The sequence below is a fragment of the Nycticebus coucang genome, chromosome 18 (genome assembly GCF_027406575.1).
Source record: "Nycticebus coucang isolate mNycCou1 chromosome 18, mNycCou1.pri, whole genome shotgun sequence".
Classification (NCBI taxonomy): Eukaryota; Metazoa; Chordata; class Mammalia; order Primates; family Lorisidae; genus Nycticebus; species Nycticebus coucang.
This window is the reverse complement of record NC_069797.1, coordinates 60,644,288-60,668,095: the sequence shown is the minus strand read 5'-3', so window position 1 is coordinate 60,668,095 and position 23,808 is coordinate 60,644,288. Positions and strand designations below refer to the sequence as shown.

At 47.4% G+C, this 23,808-nt stretch overlaps 1 protein-coding gene across 5 annotated transcripts; it reads left to right on the top strand.

The window, feature by feature from the left end:
• Positions 1-3: 3 nt before the first annotated feature.
• SPATA32 (spermatogenesis associated 32) lies at positions 4-23,389 on the top strand. Of its 5 annotated transcripts, XR_008375454.1 has the most exons (6): positions 4-229; positions 11,713-11,767; positions 12,445-12,505; positions 12,748-13,763; positions 21,995-22,138; positions 22,615-23,389. XR_008375454.1 is itself a non-coding variant. In XM_053568225.1 (5 exons), the coding sequence occupies exons 1-5, from the start codon at positions 217-219 to the stop codon at positions 22,640-22,642; spliced, it is 1,173 nt and encodes a 390-aa protein (XP_053424200.1). In that variant the 5' UTR covers positions 4-216; the 3' UTR covers positions 22,643-23,389. The 5 variants fall into 5 exon arrangements, 4 of the variants coding, with proteins under 4 accessions (XP_053424200.1, XP_053424201.1, XP_053424202.1 ...); XM_053568225.1 differs by lacking the exon at positions 21,995-22,138; XM_053568226.1 differs by having other exon boundaries at positions 21,995-23,389.
• Positions 23,390-23,808: the final 419 nt, after the last annotated feature.

The window sequence follows — 23,808 nt, the reverse complement described above, 5'->3', positions numbered from 1 at the left end:
ACGACGACTCCCTCGCTGCACTCACGCGGGAATCCGGAGCGCGGTTTCCGGACTGCCAGGTCGCTGTGGGGACGTCACAGAGGCGCCAACATCACAGGCGCCGGCAGCCCCTGGCATCTCCAGTGTCCCCAACTCCCCAGCCAAACAGCGCACTGGAGGCGGAGGGGCAGCAGCCACCAGCCGGCTCCCCGCCTCCCAGACAGAGCTTCGGTCAGCATGGGGGTAACAGGTGGGAGAGGGCGGGCCCGCGGTGGAGCGGGGCGGGGCACAGCGGTGGCGTGGGGGGGGGGAGGCGGGGGGCGAGGGTTGGGGGTGCTCGGAGGGGGCGGCCAAGAATCAGCCCGGGGCTCCTCCCCCTGTCCCAAACTCCCTACCCCCACAACCCCAGCCAAACCCTCCCTTGTACCCCTAATGTCGCTCGCAGCCTCAACCCGCACTATGCACACGCACGTGTGCAAGGGCAGGCGTGCACACCTTGGGGTTAAAAGACCGCAATTTCAGCCGGTTCTTGGTGAGGTTCCGGGACCACAGAAGGAGTAGCGGCCTTGTGCACATGAATTACCATCCCTGCAGATGATCCCAATAATCACTTCCAATTGCCCCTGGTTAATGCTTGAAGCTTTTCAGGGAGGAACAGTCTGCAGCAAAAGATGTTGAGTGCCCCTTGGGGCATATAGACTAATCTGTTCCCATAAACAAAAGATGTTTCACCTCAGTGCTCTGAGTCTCCCCTTCCCATGGGGGGGGCTCAGATCCCTGCTGAAATGGAGCTTTCATTTGGGGATCATCTCTCCCAGGAGATCAGGGACTAGCATTAAAAAGACTCAGAAATCAACCGCGGAGCAGCTTCTCCCCTTTCTGAAATTTGTGGAGTAACAAATTCACACAGACACCTTAAATCTCTCCTGCAATTACTGTATCCCTTTCAGTGGTCTGTGCTAGGCCCTGACTGAGCCTGATGCGTTGACTAAATCAGGTTAAAATGTAGGCTGGACAGCTAGGTTTGTCTGTCACACTGCAAATGACACTGGTGATTTGAGTTGGGCTTTCAGGCATGAGTAGGATTTTGCCAGAAGAGGGCTTTAGGTATGAGAAATAGCATGTGCAAAGGCACGGAGGCATAAAAGGCCATGTGCTCTAAAGTGGCTTGAACTTAGGGCAAACGGTAGAGGGTAGGGAGTTGGATGCCAAGAAATGAAAAACAATGGCAGAGGTCACCCCAGGCTGGATCTTTGAGGCTGCACTAGAATCTGGGCATGACTAGATGTCGCAGGCTCACCCTGGGATCACTGAGAAGCCCTGTTGGAGAAGATGTTTGCAGTGGTCACCCGCGGGCCTAAAGAGAGTTAAGATAGCACAATGAGTAGCATCATGGGGTTTGGAACCAGACAGGTTTGGGTCATGTGCTGCTCTTAATAGCTCTGGACCTTTTGTACATTTCCTCATCATTGAGAAGAAAGTGGTGGCCATCTGTGCAGAGGGTAGCTGTGAAGATGAACTGTGGCAAAGCACTCAGCATTGAGTGCCCATGGGTAGGAAGTCCTAGGTGTGTATTGGCTCTGATGCTGGGAGATGAGGAGAGAGGTAGTGAGGGTAGAAGGGCATGTATAAGGTCAGCAGAGAAGTGGGGAGGTCAGGAGCTGCAAAAGTAAGGGGGAATCACAAGCAACCTGGGTTTCTAATATGGCTGAAAGGATGGAGAGTGAATGGGGATGAAGATTGGAAGGATAACAAGATGAGAGACTGGAAAAAAAAAAAAAGCAGAACTCTTCCAAGTGAGAGCCTAGATCAGCAGGATATGAACTTGAGGTAAGAAATGGAGGAGAGGCTTGGTCATGGTGGTTCATGCCTGTAATCCTACTACTCTGAGAGGCCAAGGAAGGAGGGTCCCTTAAGCTCAGGAGTTTGAGACCAGCCTGAGAAAGAGACCCACATCTTTACTAAAAATAGAAAAATTAGGCAGGCCTCATGGTGGTTACCTGTAGCCCCAGCTACTCAGGAGGCTGAGTCAGGAGGATCACCTGAACCTTGGAGCTGGAGGTTGCTGTGAGCTGGAGGTTGGAGCTGGAGGTTGCTGTGAGCTAGGCTGATGCCACAGGATTCTAGCCTGGGCAACAGAGTGAGACTGTTTCACTTTAAAGAAAATTTTTTTTAATTTTTAATAAAAATTGGGAATTAACAAATAATTTATATTATTGTGACTATATAACTACTATTCACTGCAGAGCCTGAAAGGGTACCACAATTACCTATTCTTTCCTATGTAGTGTTCTGTTTTTCCTGGAGTTTCTAGTTGTCTTTTTCTTGTACTCGTTGGTTTTATCATAGTGTTAGTTTTCTTCAACTTCTTTATCTGGTCAACCATTCTATCAGGGTTTCTTTTTTCAGACCTGCTGCCCAGTACCCTCTTTCTGCACAATAATTTTTGGAGAGACAGTTTCACTTTGTTCCCCTTGGTAGAGTTACGTGGTGTCATAGTTCACAGCAACCTCAAACTCTCGGGCACAAGGCATCCTCTTGCCTCAGCCTCCCAAGTAGCTAGAACTATAGGTTCCTGCCACATCGCCTGGCTATTTTTAGAGACAGGGTTCGCTCTCTTCTGGCTCAGGCTGGTCTCGAACTGGTGAGCTCAGGCAATCCACCTGCCTTGGCTCCCAGAGTGTTAGGATTATAGGCGTGAGCCACCGCACCTGGGCCAATAATTTTTTTTTTTTTTAAAGACAGACAGGGTCTCCATCTCCCAGCCTGGAGTACAGTGCTACAATCATAGCTAACCATAACCTTGAAGTCTTGGCCTCAAAGGATCCTCCCACCTCAGCTTCCCAAAGTGCTGGGATTATAGGCATGAGCTACCATCCCCAGCCTCGCACCAATCTTAACTGGTCATAGGCCTCTGTACAGTTAACATGTGGGACTTAGCTGTTTTCTTGGGGTATACACACTATTTTCTTCCTGGGTCTCTTGTTTTACACCTTCATTTAGCTCCAGCACATCCTTAAATATTGTATCATTGTGATGTGCACCTGTAGTGATGTGCACTTGTAGTCCCTGCTGCTCTGAGAATTGCTTGAGCCCAGGAGTTGGGAACTCTGTTGGGATATAATTGCACCTGTGAATAGCCACTGCACTCCAGCCTGGGCAACATAGTAAGGCCCTATCTCTACAAAAATGTAGTGAAGATAAATTTTCAGAGTGTTTGGCTGGATATAAAATTCTAGGTTAAAAACCATTTTCCTCTGAATTTTTAAAGGCAATCAGTATTGTTAACTCTATTGCTAGTATAATTTTCTTCATCTCACAGGTGACTGGTTTTTCCATTTTAGAAGCATTTAAGAGTTCTTTGCTAATGGTGTGATGAACTTCCACAGCAAGGATCTTTTGACATTGGTGGTGCTGGGAATTCAGTGAGCCCTTTTAAGCCAATGATATCCTTCAGCCCAGAGAAACTTTGATTTCTCTTTTCTTCTCCACCCCTCTCTTCTTTCTGGAGCTCCTTTCTAGAATTCAGAATCAGACGTTCAATTGATCCTTTTCTCTCACATAGTCTTGATATTTTGGTTCCACTTTTCTGGGGAGATTCTGTGTTTTATTTTCCAATTCTGTTTGCCAAAAGCTCTTGCCTTCTCTGATTCTTTTTTCATACCATTTCTAAATCTCTGAAGATGATTATAGAGTTTTTCTTTTCTTTTTCTTTCTTTTTTTTTTTTTTTTTGAGACAGAGTCTCTTTGGTAGAGTGCCGTGGCATCACAGCTCACAGCAACCTCAAACTCTTGGGTTTAAGCCATTCTCTTGCCTCAGCCTCCCAAGTAGCTGGGACAACAGGCACCTACCACTCCAACATGGCACTCGACCGAAGGCGACAAAGTAAGATTCTGTCTCAAAAAAAAAGGAAACATTAAGAAAGGAAAAGAGAATAAAGAACAGATGGGACAAGTAGAAAGCAAATAGCAAGATAGTAGATTTAAAACCAACAATATTTAACAATGAAGGACAGAGCTTAGCACAGTGGATTAAAGAGCAAGCCCCGGGCAGTGCCTGTGGCTCAGTGAGTAGGGCCCCAGCCCCATATACTGTGGGTGGTGGGTTTGAAACCGGTCCCGGCCAAACTGCAACAAAAAATAGCCAGGCACTGTGGTGGGTGCCTGTAGTCTCAGCTACTTGGGAAGCTGAGACAAGAGAATCACCTAAGCCCAAGAGCTGAAGGTTGCTGTGAGCTGTGACACCGCAGCATTCCACTGAGGGCGAAAAAGTGAGACTCTGTCTCTTAAAAAAAAAAAGAAAAGCAAGACCCAACTTTATCTGCCTATTAGATATACACTTTAAATAGAGATACAGGTTAAAAGAAAGAGGAAATGAAAGGTATCCCGTGCTAACACTAATGATGAGAAAGCTGAAGTGACTGTATTAATATCACTCAAGGCCAGTTTTAGATCTTGCCAGAGATAAAGGGGTGTCAGTTTATCAAGAGTACATAACTATCCTAGGTGTTTATGCACCTCATATTAGAGCTTCAAAATACATGAAGCAGCCCAGGTGTGGTGGCTTATACTTATAATTCCAGTGCTTTGGGAGGCTAAGCTTGGAGGATCACTTAAGGCCAGGAATTTGAGACCAGCCTAGACAATATAGTGAGACCCCCTTCTCTACCAAAAATAAAAATTTAGCCAGGTATGGTGGCATGTGCCTGGAGTCTGCACTGTTTGGGAGGCTGAGGCAGGAGGATCACTTGAGCCCAGGATTTTGAGGCTGCAGTGAACAGTAATTGTACAACTGCACTCTAGCCTGGGTGACAAAGTGAGACCATGCCTCAAAAAAAGAAAAAAAAGGCATGAAGCAAAACCTAATAGAACTGCTAGGAGAAATTTATAATTACAGATTTCCCCATTCCTCTCTCAGTAATTGATAAAGTAAGTAGACATAAAATTAGCAAGGATAAAGACTTGAACAATACTTCCTACTAACATGACCTAAGTAACATTTATAGTAGAGTCAATCTATCCAACAACAGCATAATATTCTCTTCAAGTTTACAAAAGAGGTCATATTCTGGGCCATAAAAAAAGTCTCAACAAATTTAAAAGGATTCAATCATACTTCATTAGATGTTCTCTAACCATAATGGAATTAAATTAAAAATCAATAACAGAGGGCGGCACCTGTGGCTCAAGGAGTGGGGTGCCGGTCCCATATGCTGGAGGTGGCGGGTTCAAACCCAGCCCCGGCCAAAAAAAAAAAAAAAAAAAAAAAATCAATAACAGAAGGAAGCCCAATCTCTTTCCCCCAATGCAAGATCCCATTGCAGTGGTCCTCGTACCTATCTCGATGGTCCTGAATAAAGTCTTCCTCATCATGCTTTTAAAAAATAAATAAATATGACTGGGTGTGGTGGCTCACACCTGTAATCCTAGCAGGCCAAGGCAAGTGGATTGCTTGAGCTCAGGAGTTTGAGACCAGCCTGAGCAAGAGTGAGACCCTGTCTCTACTAAAAAAAAAAAAAATAGAAAAACTAGCCAGGCATGGTGGCAGGTGCCCATACTTCCAGCGACTCAGGAGGCTGAGGCAAGAGTATCACTTGAGCCCAGAAATTTGAGGTTGCTGTAAGCTATGACGCCACAGCACTCTACCAAGTGTGACAAAGTGAGACTCTTTCTCAAAAAATAAAATAAATGAATGAATAAATAACAGAAAAACACTAAATATTTGGAAAAGAATACACTTCTGAATAATTCATGTGTTAAAGAAGGATCAAAGTAGAAATTAGGAAGTACTATAAACTGAATGAAAATGAAAATACAACCTTGATATTTATGGCATATAGCTAAAATTATAGGAATAAACTTATGAAAAAAAAAGGCCGTGCCTGTGGCTCAGTGAGTAGGGCGCGGGCCCCATATGCTGAGGGTGGCGGGTTCAAACCCAGCCCCGGCCAAACTACAACAAAAAAAATAGCCAGGCATTGTGCAGGCGCCTGTAGTCCCAGCTGCTCTGGAGGCTGAGGCAAGAGAATCACGTAAGCCCAAGAGTTAGAGGTTGCTGTGAGCTGTGTGACGTCATGGCACTCTACCTGAGGGCGGTACAGTGAGACTCTGTCTCTACAAAAAAAATAAAAAAAAAAAAAGAAAAGACGAAAGGTCTCAAATCAATGACCCAATTTCTACCTTAAGAAACTAGGAAGGAGGGCGGCGCCTGTGGCTCAGTCGGTAGGGCGCTGGCCCCATATACCGAGGGTGATGGGTTCAAACCCGGCCCCGGCCAAACTGCAACCAAAAAATAGCTGGGCGTTGTGGTGGGCGCCTGTAGTCCCAGCTACTCGGGAGGCTGAGGCAAGAGAATCGCTTAAGCCCAGGAGTTGGAGGTTGCTGTGAGCTGTGTGAGGACATGGCACTCTACTGAGGGCCATAAAGTGAGACTCTGTCTCTACAAAAAAAAAAAAAAATAGGAAGGCTGGGCATGGTGGGTCACACCATAATTCAAGTGCTCTGGGAGGCTCACTGAGCCCAGGAGTTCAAGGCTACAGTGAGCTATGATCACACAGTGTACTCTAGCCTGAGTACAGACCTGTCTCTAAAAATAAGAAATAAACTAGGGAGAAGAAAAGCAAATGAATCCCAAAATAAACAAAAGAAAAAAATAATAGAGATCTGAGTGGCAACTGAGGAGAAGAAAGTAGATAAACAATAAAGGAAACAAATCGAACCAAAGGTTGCTTCTTTGAGATCAACAAAATTGATAAATCAATCTCTAGCCAAACTGACAAAAATCATTAGGGATGAAAGAGATGATATCACTATAAATTCTACACATATGAAAAGCGAATGTTATGAAAAACTTATGCCAATAAATTTGACAGCTTAAATGAAATAGATTCCTTAAGATACTCACTCAGGCTCAGCACCATATACACCTGAGCTAGCGGGTTCAAATCCAGCCCAGGCCCGCCAAACAACAATGACGGCTGCAACCAAAAAATAGCCGGGTGTTGTGGCAGGCCCCTGTAATCCCAGCTACTTGGGAGACGGAGGCAAGAGAATCGCTTGAGCCCAGGAGTTGAAGGTTGCTGTGAGCTGTGATGCCAGCTTGAGGCTCTGTCTCAAAAAAAAAAAAAAAAAGATACTCACTCAATAGCCTACTTATTCTTTTTTGTTGTGGTGAAAGATATGTAATATAAAATTGACTGTTTTAACCATTTTTAGTATATAGTTCAGTGGCATTAAGTACATTGTGAGCCATTGCCATTATCTATCTCCAGAATATCTGTTTCTACTTTTTTTTTCTTTGTGACAGAGTCTCTCTCTGTTGCCCAGGCTAGAGTTCTGTGGCATCATCATAGCTCACAGCAACCTCAAACTCCTGGGTTCATGCAATCCTCCTGCCTCTGCCTCCTGAACAGCTGAGACTACAGGTGCCCACCATGAGGCCTGACTAATTTTTTTGTTTTTGGTGGAGAAGGAGTCTCAATTTGCTCAGGCTGGTCTCCAACTCCTGAACTTAAGTAATCCTCTTACCTCAGCCTCCCAGGGTGCTAGCATTACAGGTGGGAGCCACTGTGCCTGGCCCTTCCAGGAAATTGAAGAGAGAATACCTTTCAACTCATTCTATGAAACCAATATTACTATCAAAATCTAACAAAGACATTACAAGAAAAGAAAATTAGGCCAGACACACTGGCTCATGCCTGTAATCCTAGCACTCTGGGAGGCTGAGATGGGTGGATAGCCTGAGCTCCCAGATTTGAGACCAGCCTGAGCCAGAGTGAGACCCCCACTTCTAATAGTAGCATTGTGGTGAGCGCCTGTAGTCTCAGCTACTCAGGAGGCTGAGACAAGAAGATCACTTGAGCCCAAGAGTTTGAGGTAACTGTGAGCTGTGACGCCATGGCACTCTACCAACGGTGACAAAGTGAGACTCTGGGCGGCACCTGTGGCTCAGTCAGTAAGGTGCCAGCCCCATATACCGGCGGGTTCAAACCCAGCCCCGGCCAAACTGCAACCAAAAAATAGCCGGGCGTTGTGGCGGGCGCCTGTAGTCCCAGCTGCTCTGGAGGCTGAGGCAGGAGAATCGCTTAAGCCCAGGAGTTGGAGGTTGCTGTGAGCTGTGTGAGGCCACGGCACTCTACCGAGGGCCATAAAGTGAGACTCTGTCTCTACAAAAAAAAAAAAAAAAAAAGAGACTCTGTCTCAAAAAAAAAAAAAAAAAAGAAAGAAAATTACATACCAATATTCGCTCATCATTATAGATGGAGGGTGCAAAAAAATTATATACATTTTAAGAAAGGAAAAAACTATTAAAATTATAAACTTCAAGTCACATTTAACTTCTGCAAAATAAGAGATATACATTGCATAAGATGACAAGTATCTGTATATACTGAGTATTAAAAAAATTTTTTTGAGACAGTCATACTGTGTTGCCCTCTGTAGAATGCCGTGGCATCATAGCTCACAGCAACCTCAAACTCTTGGGCTTACATGATTCCCTTGTCTCAGCCTCCCAAGTAGCTGGAACTACAGGTGCCCACCACAATGCCCAGCTATTTTTTTGTTGCAATTGTCATTGTTGATTTTAGCTGGCCCTGGCTGGGTTCAAACGTGCCAGCCTCGGTGTATGTGGCCAATGCCCTACCAACTGAGCTACGGGTGCCGCTGAGTATTAAAATTTGAATACAGTTTTTGCCCTTTTTAAAATGTATAAATTTTTTGGCACCCTCCTTATATGAAAATTCTAAAATAAAATTAGCCAATCAGATTCAACAATATACTTAACAAAAAGGATAATACATTACGACCAAATTAGCTTTATCTCAGTAATGCAATTTGGTTTAACATTTATTTGTATTTTTATTTTTGGAGACAGTCTCAGTCTATTATTTGGATAAGAGTGCATTATAGCTCACTGCAACTTCAAATTCCTGGGCTCAAGCATTCCTCCTATTTCACCCTCCCAAGTAGCTGAGGCTACAAGTACATGCCACCATGCCTACCTAATTTGGGGAGTTTTTTTCCTTTTGCTTTTCTTTTCTTTTCTGGTTTTGTTTTTTTTTTTTTTAAGATAGGGTCTGGCTATATTGCTCAGACTGGTCTTGAACTCCTAGCTTCAAGTGATCATCCCACCTTGACCTCCCAAAGCACTAGGATTATAGGCATAAGCCACCACACCCAGCCTTATTTAAACATTTAAAAAATCAATTTATTTCACCATAAATAGGATAATATAAGAATTAACTAAATAACATAACATGACTTGTATGTTAATATCTCACAGCATGTTATACATGACATATACAATATAGTAACAGACTATAAACAAACAAACATATGATTACCTCAATAAGTGCAGAAAAGCCAGGTGCAGTGGCTCACACCTATAATCCTAGCACTCTGGAAGGATTGCGCTCAAGAGTTTGAGACCAGTCTGAGCAAGAGTGAGACCCCATCTCTACTAAAAATAGAAAAACTAGCTAGGCATTGTGGCAGGCACCTGTAGTCCCAGCTACTTAGGAGGCTGAGGCAAGAATATTGCTCCAGCCCAAGAGTTTGAGGTTGCCGTGAGCTATGATGATGATATGGCATTCTACCAAGGGTGACAGAGTGAGACTGTTGTTGCAGAAAAAGCGTTAGACAAAATCCAACATCCATCCCTAATTAATAGCTCAGCAAACTTCCTCAACCTTATAAAGGGCATCTATGAAAAAGCTATAGTTAACATCATACTTAATGTTTCTACCTAAACCCCAGAATGAAGCAAAAATGTACACTTTCACTTCCACTCAACATTGTATGGAGATTGTTCCCAGTGCAAAAAGGCAAGAAAAGGAAAAAATAAGCATCCAGATTGGAAAGGAAAAAGTAAAACTGTCCTGATTCACTGTCCTATGGACATTACTGTCCATATAGAAAATTCTATGGAATCTACCAAAAAAAAAAAAAAAAAAGCTACTAAAACTAATAAGATTTTAGCATGGTTGCAGAATACAAGGTCATTGCTTTTTTTTTTTTTTTTTTTTTTTTTTTTTGGAGACAGAGTTTCACTTTCCTGCCCCTAGTAGAGTGCTGTAGCATCATAGCTCACAGCAACCTCAAACTCCTGGGCTCGAGAGATTCTCTTGCCTCAGCCTCCCAAGTAGCTGGGACTACAGACACCTGCCACAACACCCAGCTATTTTTTAGAGACAGAGTCTCAAGCTCTTGCTCAGGCTGATCTCGAACTCATGAGCTCAAGTGATCTACCCACCTCGGCCTCTCAGAGTGCTGGGATTACAGGCATGAGCCACCTCACGCAGCCAACATCAGTGTATTTCTATATACTAAAAACAAACAATTTAAAGTTGAAATTATTTCATACACTGCAGAATGTCACCTGAGTCCTTAATAGAACACTCACAAGTCAGGCACAAAAGCTCCAAGTTGATTCAACCTCAGAATTTTTCTTCCAACTCCCCCACCCCGTGCTGCTACAAGGCTCAGGCCATAATAATTTCTCCTCCTGTCCGTACCCAGTTGCTATTCGTGGAAGGGCTGAGGCTGTGAGTGTTGACTTAAATTGCCCAGGGAAATTCTGTAGAGCAAGTAAAGGCAGGCCCTGCGGTCAGAAGCCTGGGGAACAACAGGACTCAGGCAGGGAAATTGGATATGGAGCAGAGAGATGTGAGGAAGCCAAGGGAGGATAGCAGTCAAGAGGTAGAGGGTTCTGAAGAGACCACGAAGCTGGCCTCAGGGAGCTGTCCATGGTGATGACTGCAAAGCCCTGTCTCTCAGCCAACCCAGGATTCCCCAGGCCCAGGCTGAGGCCAGTTTCCAATCTCAGGATCAGCCATGAAAGTACCCCTCTTCCCAGCCTCTCATCTCTAGGAAGAGGTCATGGCGCATTCTCATCCTACTGATATAATCCTGGGAGCAATTCCTAGCCAGAGTCAGGGCTGTCACTTCTTCCACATCCCAGGTTCATGGGGACCCACCTGGCATGATGGCAGGATTGCCATGACAGCCCCCCTATCCACTGCCCTGGAGAACATAGAACAGGACAACCTGGTGCTTTCCAGCCCCAGAGGATGAAGCTGCAGCTTCTGCAGTAAAATATTCAAGCCTCCAGGGAGGTGGGGGGACCTCCCCAAGGAGTCAGTCTCCTCTGCAGAGGGTAACCCCAGCTCACAAATCACCAGACAGCTGCTAACATCACCTCAAATCACACACTTGGAGTGAGAGGTTTGGCTTGGGAGTCAGGGATGGATGGCCCAGAGAGAAGGGAGAAGGCAGGCAGAGGAACAGGAATGGTGGAGATGAGGCAGGTTCAAGTGGGCTCTGACAGGAACCCACACAGTCACAGGCTCTTAGGACAGCAGTGCCGGGAGCTCAGGAGGTTCTTGAGTCAAACCTGCATTAAAGTCCTCACTTTGGGGCAAATAACTCTCTCCTAATTTTGTGTGTTGAATCAGTGAGATAAAGGACATAGAATGCCCAAGATGTGGCAGCGCTCAGTCAAGGGAAAGGCACCACCAGCATTCGCCCCTATAGAGGATGCAGATGGGGTGGGACAAAGATGGCAAGTGGAGGGGAGGACTGGTGGTGCTGGCTGGCAAGGGGCACAGAGGCTGAGGGGAAAGGGAAGAAGGGCGGGAGGAGGTGGCTAGAGCAGCACTGCAGCCCTGCCTCCAGATCCCTCAGAATTGTCCCCCATCTTGCGGCTCCCTGCCCTCACCTCCTTCTCCCTGCCAGGTGCCCACGGATTTCCCTGCTGTGGTCAGAAGTCTGTGGAAACTGTGGATATCAGGTAAGAACCAGTCTGCCATCATTGTAGGGCCTGCCTTTGGCCTCCCCACGACCTCTAGCCTTTACCCACTGACACCACATATCCCCCAACCGCAGGTTCCCTCTATTTTGCTCATTTCCAAACTTCCCCAGGGACAGTATCCAGGCCAGAAGGCTGGGGAGGGGGAAAGGTCTCCTACCACCCCTTTCTGTTTCTGCCCTCAGCCCTAACACTGGACAAGGACTGGGGGTGGGGTGTACACCCAAGGACAAGGATGCCACCTGACACTTAGAGCTACCTTGCCTGTTGAGAATAGAGCTGTCCAAGGTGGGAGTGTGCAGGTGGGTAGGGGACATTGCCCTGAGCTTCCCCTCTGTAAGGAGCCACTTTATGGGCACTGATTCTCAAAGTAAGCTATATCAGATCACCCCTTCAATGCTTGATAAAATGCAGATTCACAGGCCTTACCTTCAACCAACTGGGTCCTTCTTTGGGGTTAGGCGTTAAGTTTGAAGATACCATTTCAGGCTTCTTGGTGGACAGCCTGTGGAATAGATGAGTGGGCGGGGGGTGGGAGGGAGGTAGGGAAGCATCTTGCCAGTCCTTGTACAAGGCAGGTGGCTTTAAGGTCCCTACCCACTGCAGTCACTCCATCTACCTTACAGATCCCTATCACTCACTGTCTCCTTCTGTCTCAGGGATGACTTAAACCCAAACCATTTCCAGTCCCAGATGATAAAAGAGGAAGATGAGATGGAGGTAAGAATGGGAAAGTCACTTCTTACAGGGCAAGGATCCCTAAACCCCAACTAGCACCAGCCCTCAACAACTCTGGGACCCTCATTCCAGGCCAGTGTGGGCACTCATACAGCACCCACACACAGGTCGGGCGGGGAAGAGCAGGATCTGCGCAGGGTGGGACAGGAACCTGGGGCCAGGGAGGACCTCAGGGGCAGGGACCTTCAGCTCTTACCTCTCAGCTTTGATTTGAATCCTTTTAGCTGGAGGCAGAATTGCTAGAGCAGGAATCTCCACCCAAAGTGAACCTGGACCCGGACCCAGACGCAGGCTCATGCTCATGCCCAGGCCCAGTCCCAGATCTCGAGCTCGTGACTTTGCTGAAGTCAGAACTGCACCCAGCACTGAACCCAGAAGTTGAAGTGGATAAGTGGAAGGTGAGTGATGGCAACGAAGATCCCAAGAAGCTGGAGTACAGGATAGAGCCCGTCAACCCCTACACAGAGGGGCTGCCATTGCTACAGAACTTCAGGCCCTGGAGTATGAATTCAAACACCAGCTACATGAGTTCTCCAGAGGAGAGCCAGGTGTTCACTGAGCATCGTTCCATCCGCGTGCAGACCTCCAAGCACCTCTTCTGGGCAAACAAGCTCATTCAGGCCTCAGAACACAGCCTGCAGAAAGAGACAAACATATATGTCAAAAAGAATGGTGGAGACAAGACCACCAGCCACCCAGGCCAGAATTTCATCCATACCAACACCCTGAGCTCCAAGAATCAGGTCCGGACCACCAGTGCCCACTCAGATCATCCAGCCACAGACTCCCAGGTGCCACCAAGCACTCACCTATCCTCCTCCAATCTTTCGCCGGCCATTGGCCTGGCAGAGCTAATCAACTTTGCGTCCTCCCTGGCCATAGCCTCCTCCAGCAAGATGAACTTGCCAAGTTTGGAGCACATAATCAAAGCTCAATCCCAGAAGGCCGAAGAACCTTCTACAGAGCCCATCCAGCCTTCTACAGAGCCTGTCCAGCCTTCTACAGAGCCTGTCCAGCCTGCTGCAGATAAGCAAGAGCTGGGAAAGCAGGAGGAGACACCACCAGAGAAACCACCTGAAGATGGAGACCCACAGAAAACCTGGAATCAGGAAAATAAGAATCTCCCTCGCTCTTACCTTGACTTCAGCCAACCGGGGACCAAGAGGGCCACCATTGAAGGAGAAGTGAAGCTTCTTCAGCCTCCAGCTATATCTCCCCAGCTGCAGGGAGCCAGGAAAGAGTAAGTGAGGCCAGTCCCACAGCTCTCCTCAGGGAGGGGGCTGTGCTAGGATGAGGGGGGCCTCACACAGCCAGGTAGGGGTGGGGAACAGTGGAATGAAGGGCTGGATGAGGTGGGGGGGATGTGCAGCAGGCTGTGATGCCTCAACCTGAGTGACCTCATAAAGGCTACTAGAAACAAGGTTCCAGTGGGCTGAGGTCCAGAGCCAAGGCCAGGGCCACAGGAGGCCTGGGGACCATGGAGGGTGAGCACTCCGGGATCAGGGTAGGGGTGTGGGTTCACATGGGAAGAACCATGCTGGTTTAAAAAACTTCCCACCGGGCAGCAGTACCTCCCTAAACAGGAAATACTCAAGCTGGTGTCTGCCCTGCTGAGAGCTTGCTGGCCCCAGCCCCGGGGTTCAGGATGCCCTGTTGAGGGCAGGATGAGAGAGCAGAGCTCTCCAGCACCCCTTGCTTCTGGTGATGAATGGACACAGAACAGAACAGCAGCTGCCCAGCTGCATGCAGCAGCAACATTACCCCCCAGAGGACTCTTGTTCTCCCCTCTCCCCCGACACCTCCCATCTGGGGTCCAAGTGACACTCTCTCTTTTGTGTTGCAGCTCAGTGCCGGGAACCAAGAAAGGGAATCCATTATTGCTCAAAATTCATTTTAAGGTGTCATCCCCCTCTTCCCCAGAGAAATGACTATACAAAACCAGTAAAGCCTCCAGTGCTGGCCCTCGGCTCAGACTTTTTGTGCAAGTACTCCTGGACCAGTTAGCTCACCTAGTTGCCGCGTCTTGATCTCAATTTTTTTAGGGATGCCAACCCCATTTTTTTAGGTGCCCCAGTCCTACCTCTTCAGAGAGGCACTTCCTGGCAATCTATCTCACTCCTGCCTACTCCCCAGGGGCATTTCCCCTTCACTCCCACACAGCCAGACCGCCTAGCCCAGGAGATTTGTGACTAGTCTAGGGGAGGCCTCTGTTCCCACACGTGAAATGGGACTCCCTCTTGGTCTGAAGCCAGGGACATGCTGGGATCATCTGAGGCAATGGCCTCCTGGGGGTGGCACTAGGCAGGCAAGAAGGCAAGTCTGAGTGGGGTTCTACTACCTCTCTCCTTTGGGAAGGCCTAGCTTGGAGAAGGGATGATGTCCAGGCACTTGAAGGAGGGAAAAAATGAATCTGAAGAACTGGTCCTTCAGGAAACTGCAGCCTGGAGCTGGAGATATCCCAAATGCAGAGGAGTGTCATGTGTAATGGTGCAAGTTCACAACCCAGTTATGCACACTCACACACACGCACAGACACCACCAACTGCCCAAAATATCACACATACAGTCACATGACACATCTGCACACACAAAGGAAACACTCCTTGCACAACCACACACATGTGCCTGTGACACAGTCACATGTGCAAAAGATGCACACAAATGCACTCGCACATCTGGGGTTGGACCTTGGAGGCTCAGAGGATGGACAGTGTGAGCAGGCTTCTGGCACAGCAGAGATGGCAGCAAAGGAGGGAAGAAAATTTGGGGTAGGGTATGGGCACAGATGTGGATAGGGAAGCTGGGAGAAGAAGCCGTGGAGACCATGCCATGGCCTGGGCCCTAGTTGCCCCCGCTGCCCACTCTGGGCCTCAGCCTCCCTGCCGAGTGAAAGCTCTGCCTTGCAGACCTTCAACCTCCTGCCCGGCCTTGAGAGGAGCAGAGGAGGGAGGTGCCCAGGGCCTGGAGAGTGGGATTCAGAAGGACTGAGCAGTTAAGAATGGGCCAGACTTAAATAAGGAGGGGAGCAGGAGGCTAGAAGGAGGGACAATGGGGAGATACAGAGGCGAGTGTCTTGTGAGGGGCTCAGCCAAAGTGTCCTTCGGCCCTCAGGGCTCATCTTTCTAGAGTATTTTTGTTTTGTCTTAATAAACTACTTTTTTAGAGTAGAAAGTTCAGAGAGTTCCCATATACCCCCGTCCCCACTCACAAACTCCCCTACTATGGAAACCCTGCACCAGAGGGGTACATTTATTACCACTGACAAACCCACACGGACACATCATCATCACCCCATGTCCATAGTTTACATTAGGTCTCAGTATGGGTCAGGCAAATATATAATGACACATGCCCCTCCACCATCACACTATCATACAGAGTAGTTCCACTGCCCCAAAATACCCCTGTGCTCTGCTTATTCATCCTCCCTCCCCTCACCCACTGGCAACCACTGATCCTTTTACTGTCGCTACAGTTCTGCTTTTCCAGAATGAGTTGGAATCTTATAATATGTAGCCTTTTCAGATTGGCTTCTTTCACCTAGAAATCCAGATTTAAGTTTCCTCCATGTCTCTTCATGACTTGGCAGCTCATTTCTTTTTAATTCTGAGTAATCGCCATTGTCTGGGTGTACCACAGTTTGTTCATCCGTTCACCTGTTGGAGGACTTCTTAGTTGTTTCCAAGTTTCGGCAATTGTGAATAAAGCTGCTATAAACATCTATGTGCAGGTTTTTGTGTGGATATAAGTTTTCAAATCATTCAGGTAAATACCAACAAGCGCAATTGCTGGATCCTATAGTGAGGGTATATGTAGTTTTATAAGAAATTACCAAACTATCTTCCAAAGTGGCTGTACCACCAGCATTTCCACCAGCAATACATGAGAGTTCCTTTTGTTCCCTATCTTCTCCAGCAGTTGGTGTTATCAGTGTTTTGGATTTTGGCATACAATTAGAGCATATGATATATCATTATTTTTATTTGTAATTCCCTAGTAATTCCCTGGATATTGACCACCTTTTCATATGTTTACTTTCCATTTGTGTATATTCTTTGGTGAGACATCTGTTCAGATGTTTCGTCCATTTTTTTTAAAATTGTGTTATTCATTTTCTTACTGTTGAGTTTTATGCTATTTGTATATTTTGGATGATGCTCCTTTATCAAATGTGTCTTTTTACAAGTATTTTCTCCCAAACTGTATCTTGTCTTCCCATTGTCTTGACATTGTCTTTCACGGGCAGTTTGTGGTTGTAATAAAGCTCAGCTTATGAGTTTTTTCTTCCACAGATCATGTCTTTAGCGTTGGGTGTACCATTTTGATTAGGTTTTCTATACCTAAGTTTGATTAGGTTTTCTCCTACATTATCTTCTAGTTTTATAGGTTTGGGTTTTACATTTAGGTCTATGATCCATATTGAGTTAATTTTTTTTTTCATATTGAGTTAATTTTTGAGAAGGATATAAGGTCTATGTCTGTATTTGGTTTTTTGCCTATGACGATCATGTCATCTTCAAAGTTTTATTTCTTCCTTCCCAATTTGTATACCTTTTCTTGTCTTACTGTATTTGCTAGGATTTCCAGTACAATGTTAAAAAACAATTGTGAGAGGGGACATCTTTGCCTTGTTTCTGTTCTTAGCAGGAAAGCTCCAAGTGTCTCACCATTAGGTACAACATTAGCTGTTTTTTTTTTTTTTTGGCCGGGGCAGGGTTTGAACCCACCACCTCCGGCATATGGGACCGGAGCCCTACTCCTTGAGCCACAGGCGCCACCCAACATTAGCTGTTTTTTGTAGATGTTCTTTGTCAAGTTGAGGAAGTCCTCTATTCCTAATTTGCTGAGATTTTTTACTGTGAATGTGTGTTGAATTTTGTCAACTGCTTTTTCTGCATTTATTTATATTATCATGTGGTTTTTCTTCTTTAACTAGTTGATGTGATAGGTTACATTAATTGATTTCCAAATGTTGAATCAGCCTTTCGTTCCTGGGATAAATCCCACTTGGTTATGAAGTATAATTTTTTTTATACATTGTTGGATTCAATTGCTAATATTTTGTTGAAGATTTTTGCATTCATGAGAAATATTGGTCTGTAGTTTTCTGATAATTTTCTCATTTTGGGGGTGGCACCTGTGGCTCAAAGGGGTAGGGCACTGGCCCCATATGCCGGAGGTGGTGGGTTCAAACCTAGCCCCGGCCAAAAAATGCAAAAATAAATAAATAAATTTTCTCATTTTGGTATTAGGGTAATGATGGCATTATAGAATGAGTTAGAACATATTCCTTTGGCTTCTATCATCTGGAAGAAATTACAGAGAATTGATATAATTTCTTCCTTAAATGTTTGGTAGAATTCACCAGTGAACCCATCTGGGATGGGTTCCAAGCCCAAAACTGATGGTTTCTGTTTTGGAAGGTTATTAGTTATTCATTTAATTTCTTTAATAAATTTAGGCTTATTCATATTGTCTATTTCTTTGTATGTGAGTTTTGGCAGATTGTGTCTTTTGAGGTGCTGGTCCATTTCATCTAGCTAGGTTATCAAATTTGTGGCATAGAGTTATTCATAATATTCCTTTATTATCCTTTGAATGTCCATGAGATCTATAGTGATGCCCCCTCTTTCATATTTTAGTAATTTGTGTCTTTTCTCCTCATTTTTTGGCTAGCCTAGGTAGAATGTTATTAATTTTATTGATCTTTTCAAAGAACTAGCTTTTGGCTTGTTGATTTTTTTCTATTGATTTCCTGTTTTCAATTTCATTGACTTCTGCTCAAGTTTTTATTATTTTAATTCTGCTTACTTTGGATTAAATTTGCTCCTCTTTTTCTAGTTTCCTAAGGTAGAAGCTTAAATTCTTGATTTTAGGTCAGGTGCAATGATTTGCACTGTAATCCCAAAATTTTGGCAAGCCTAGGCAGGAGGATCACTTGAGCCCAGGAGTACAAGCTTACAGTAAGCTATGATCGCACCACTGCACTCCAGCCTGGGCACCAGAGCAAGATCCTGTCTCTTAAAAAAAAAATAGGGCAGTGCCGGGCGACACCTGTGGCTCAAGGAGTAGGGCGCCGGACCCATATGCTGGAGGTGGCGGGTTCAAACCCAGCCCCGGCCAAAACTCACAAAAAAAAAAAAAAAAAAAATAGGGCGGTGCCTGTGGCTCAAAGGGGTAGGGCGCCAGCCACATATGCCAGAGATGGTGGGTTCAAGCCTAGCCCTGGCCAAAAAAAAAAAAAAAATTATTGGCGGGTGGTGCCTGTGGCTCTGTGAGTAGGATGTTGGCCCCATATACTGAGGGTGGCAGGTTCAACCCTGGCCTCAGCCAAACTGCAACAAAAAATAGCCAGGAATAGTGACACCTGTGGTCCCAGCTACCCAGAAGGCTAAGGCAAGAGAATCGCCTAAGCCCAAAAGCTGGAGGTTGCTGTGAGCTGTAACGTCACAGCACTCTACTGAGGGCGACAAAGTGAGACTCTGTCTCAAAAAAAAAAAAATATTGGCTGTGCACGGTGGCTCACACCTGTAATCCTAGCACTCTGGGTGGCCAAGGCAGGTGGATTACTTGAGCTCATGAGTTCAAGACCAGCCAGAGCAAAAAGTGAGACCACGTCTCTACTAAAAATAGAAAAACTGAGGCAAGAGGCTCGCTTGAGCCCACGAGTTGGAGGTTGCTGTGAGGTATGACACCATAGCCCTCTACCCAGGGCAAAAACTTGAGACTCTATCTCAAAAAAAAAAAAAAAAAATTAGGCCAGGGCTGGTGGCTTATGTGTGTAATCCTAGCACTATGGGAGGCTGAGGCATTGAGCTCAGAGTTTAAGACCATCCTGGGCAAGAGTGAGACCTTCCCTCCCCAGTAAAAGAAAAATTAGTTGGGTCTGTAGTCCCAGCTACCCAGGAGGCTGAGGTAGGAGGATCACTTGGACCCAGGAGTTTAAGTTTGCCATGACCTAAGCTGATGCCACAGCACTCTAACCCGGGGCAGAGTGAGGTTATGTTTTTTAAAAAAATTGATTTCATATCTTTCTAAAATATGCATTCAATGCTATAAATTTCTCTCTAAGCACAGCTTTCACATCCTACAAATTTTGAACAAAATATTTTAAAATTTCTCTAGTGAGTTCTTCTTTGATCCATGTTATTTAAAAGTGTATTGTTTAATATCCCAGTATTGTTATTTTCCAGCTATGTTTATGTAACTGATTTCTAGTTTAATTCCTTTGTGATCTGAGAGCAGACATTCTATGATTTCTATTAAATTTGTTAAGGTTTCCTGGAGTAGTTTTTAGATGTGAGAGGCAATGCCAGGTGCAGTGGCATGTGCCTATAGTCCCAGTTACTAGGGAGGCTGACATAGGAGGATCACTTGAGCCCAGAAGTTTGAGACCAGCCTAAGCAACACAGCAAGACCCCATCTCTAAAAAATAAAACATGGTAGGCTGAACTCTCCCCTCCTACCCTTTGTCTTTGGGACCCTGGGGCCTGCTTCTCTCTCTGGGCCTCTGCCATCCTAATTTAGTATCCAAAGTGAAGTCGCAAATTCAGATGCCTGAAAGGAGGCAGGATCTCAAAAAAAGAAAGCAATAAGTGCCCTAGCAGGGAGAAAATAAATGGACCTATCATTAGGGAGAGACTGTGCCTCTCAGCAAAAGATATTAAAACCCACTACAAAGGCAGTATGGGGCATTGGACCACCCTAAGGGGCTGTGACTCTGCCTTTCAGGCAGCAGAAGGCGGAAGACCAAGAGATCCCCGTTGACACAGAAAACACAGAGGTGATCAGGGCTGAAGGAGGGCCCCTTTCCCTCTGGGGGGGAGAGGGGGAATTACTGCCTCAGCCCTGCTTCCAGAATACTCTAGCCTGAGTGCTGCAGGTGCAGCCTCTTGTAGAGGATCCTGGGAGGAAGTGTGACTGCACACCCATAGGCCTAGTCCCAGGTGCCCTGGAGTCTGAGCTCTTAAATGGGGTGGGCTCTGCCCTATTTTCTCCCTGCTTGTAAGGCCTCCACAGAAGCCTCAAAGGCTGATCACACGAGATCTAGAAGAGGAGCAGGTCGGTAGGATGCAGAAAGGGAGGCTGCGGCTGCATACTGCCCAGCTGACCCAGATGGAGCCAGCAGCATCCGGGGCCAGGAAGGCGGAGCAGACAACACAGAGGGCGAGGGAATTCAAGGGCCCAGTAGCTAACCATCCAGCAGAGTCATGCCTAGATGCTGGGTCTCAGAGGTGAGCACAGAGCCTGGAGGCCAGGCCTGGGGTGCTGGGTTCAGGGCAAGGCCTGCCTGGCCCTGGCATCTCTCCGCAGCAGGTGCACAGGCCTTTAACCTCTTCCTCCTATAGCAGCTTGACAGATGAGAACATGCTGCCCCTGACATCCCGGCAGCTGGCAGGTGAGGGCCCTGGGCTGGGAGTAGGGAAGAAAATTAGGGGTACTTAGGGCAGAACTGAGGGGTTACCTACTCCCAGGTTGGGATCACTACATAAATCCAGTGCTGGTAACCTTCCCTCCATGTTTGTCTAATCTATCTCTACAACCCCTAGGGCTCACAAATGTGCATGGCCCCAGAGACTTGGGGGGTTGTGTGAGTATGTGTGTGTGTAAAGGAGGAAGGGAAGGAAAAGAAAACTAGGTGGATTCGTGGATAGGTGAATGAAGGTATTTGGATGAATGAAAAGATCAATGAACAGGATGGAAAGAAGGAAGGAAGATGGGAAAAGGAGAAAAGATGGGGGGGTGATCTGAATTCCACCATCCCACTGGTATCTGGGCTGTTGGCAGTAAGGACAAAAGAAACCATTGCCCCAGTACTTCCCAAAGATATGTCCTGATATTGGCAGGTGTCTCTCAAAGCAGAATCATTTTATTCATTGTCAACAGTTTTCTGTACCAGCTACATGCTGCAGAGCTCCAGAGCACTGGAGCTTCAGAACCAGACTGCCGGGTGTGACCCTGGTCATGAATTTCTAATATTTTTCATACAAACATGAGTTTTGGACATAGGATTTGAACAGGCACTTAATGAGCACAATAGCCACTGCTATTCTTTATATTTAAATTTATGGCCTAGCATAGTGGCTCACGCCTGTAACCCTAGCACTCTGAGAAGCCAAGGTGAGTGGATTGCCTGAGCTCATGAGTTTGAGACCAGCCTGAGCCAGAGTAAGACCTTGTCTCTAAAAACAGCTGGGCATTGTGGTGAACACCTGTAGTCCCTGCTACCTGGGAGGCTGAGGCAAGAGAATTGCCTGAGTCCAAGAGTTGGAGGTTGCTGTGACACCACAGCACTCTACCCAAGGCAACAAAATTGAGAGTTTGTCTCCAAAAAAAAAAAAAATGTTATGATATCCAGGGGGTTGGAATGATCCAAGTCATCTATCAGTCCCACCTGAGCTAGAGAGGGCAGCTCTCAGGATTCTCATGTGGGCAGTTCACCTTGCTGCCTTCCCTATTCTCTACCCTCAGCATTCCAGGATATCTTTAAACTGTTCAGCTCCAGCCCAGCGGGTGCTGTGGACATGCGCAGTATGAAAGTTGCCCTGCGCAATGTGGGTATTCAGCTGAGTCCACAGGAGATGTGTCAAGCTTTACAGCAGGCAGACTTGGATGGTTGGTGCCCTCTTGTCCTCTCCCACCTCTGGGCAGTCCCTTAAAGAATGCCACCCCTGCCCACAAAGTCTCCAAAGTTCCCTCTTCCCGGAAGTCTGCCCTGATCAACATGCCTACCCATGCCCTATAAACACTGCTTTTGTGTTAATCCTTGTCCTGATTTGTGGCCACTCAAGGCTATTTCTCCCTTATTCAAACTGGGGCCCACCCTGGGCTAGAGGCAGATCTGGATTCTCTTAACACCTGAAACTGCTAGCAAGTCCAGCATGCCTTCTCTGGGGGCAGGTATCCATAGCACCCCCACCTCTCTTTCTTCCCAGGTGATGGAATTGTGAGCTTCAAAGACTTCCTGGGTGTGCTTACTGACAACCAGCTCTTAGCTCAGTGCATGGGTGAGGGGTGAGGCTGATGGGGGAGCTGGGGGCCTGGCCTGGGGGAGGTCTCTCTTCACTTTCCCCCATGTTTCCTGCTGCCAGGCCAGGTGAAGAACAGCTGCGTCGGTGACCCCCAGGGCCTGCAGACCCTGTTCTTAGAGATGCTGTTCAAGCTGCTGCGCCAGGGCTTTGTGCCCTCCAAGTCAGTGCAGGAGTTGACGAGGTGGGCACAGCCATACCAGCTCCGGGGCCCTGGATGGGAGGTGCAGACCCGCCGGGTATAGAACCCCTGATGTTCCTGCCCCAGGGAGGAGCTCTCTGAATTCTGAGTCAGTTTCCTGGGTCCCAATGGGCCCCAGGTTAAAAACAAATGGCTCCTTGTCCTCCTTTGGTTTTCTCCATTTGCGAGATGGAGAGGACTGGAGCGGCTCTGTCTGAGGCGGCCACCTCATCTTTCTCCTCCAAGCTACTACTTCAGGAAGCAGCAGGCTCTGCGGCTGGGCCCAGACTGGAGGGGCCGGTCCCGCGGCCATGGCCGCCCTGCGCGCGCCCACGCGGGCCTCACCTTCTTCTGCCAGGCCGCACGCGTCGGTGGCCTCTCCAGCTCCCAGCTGGCGCGCTCGCTGCACAGGCTGAACAAAGCGGGTGTGCCCCCGGCTGGGCGGGGGTCGAGGCCAGACACGCTGGGCGGGGACTTCCCCCAGTCACACAAAATACCCATCCCCACCTCCGGGTCCCCAGGACCTACTCTCAGGAGTATCGCCTCCCCGGTGCCCTCCCCAGATGTGCGCAGCCCCTATTCCCAGATACCAAACCTGGAAGGACGGACACCACCAGAACGCAGGACGCTGGGCCGAGCCCCAGGCCCCGACGTCCGGCTCCCAAAGCCCGGGGAGCCCAAGCGCCCGCCCAGCGTGGGGCGGTCCTACCAAGGTGAGGGCTGAAGGGTGGGGCATGTAATTAGGGGCGCGGTCAACCGGGCGGGGCAGATAGATGGGGCGTGGCCGTCGGGCGGGGGCGGGCAACAGAACGCAGCAAACCGGAAGGCAAAAAAATGGAGACGCGGTGGACAGAAGCGAGACGTGCGGAGATGTATGCCGAAAGCGCTCCCGGCGTAACTGGGAATTGGGCTAGGTAGTGGGGTAGGAGGCTGGACCGGCTCAAACGGGGCGGGGCAGCAAGGAGGCCGCCTGAGGTGGAGCCCTCCCGCAGGGGTCGCTGGCCAGCCGTCAGAGCACGCGCGCCGTTGGAAGCAGGCTCCTTCCCCTACAACTCTAGTGCAGAAGCATCCCTTCT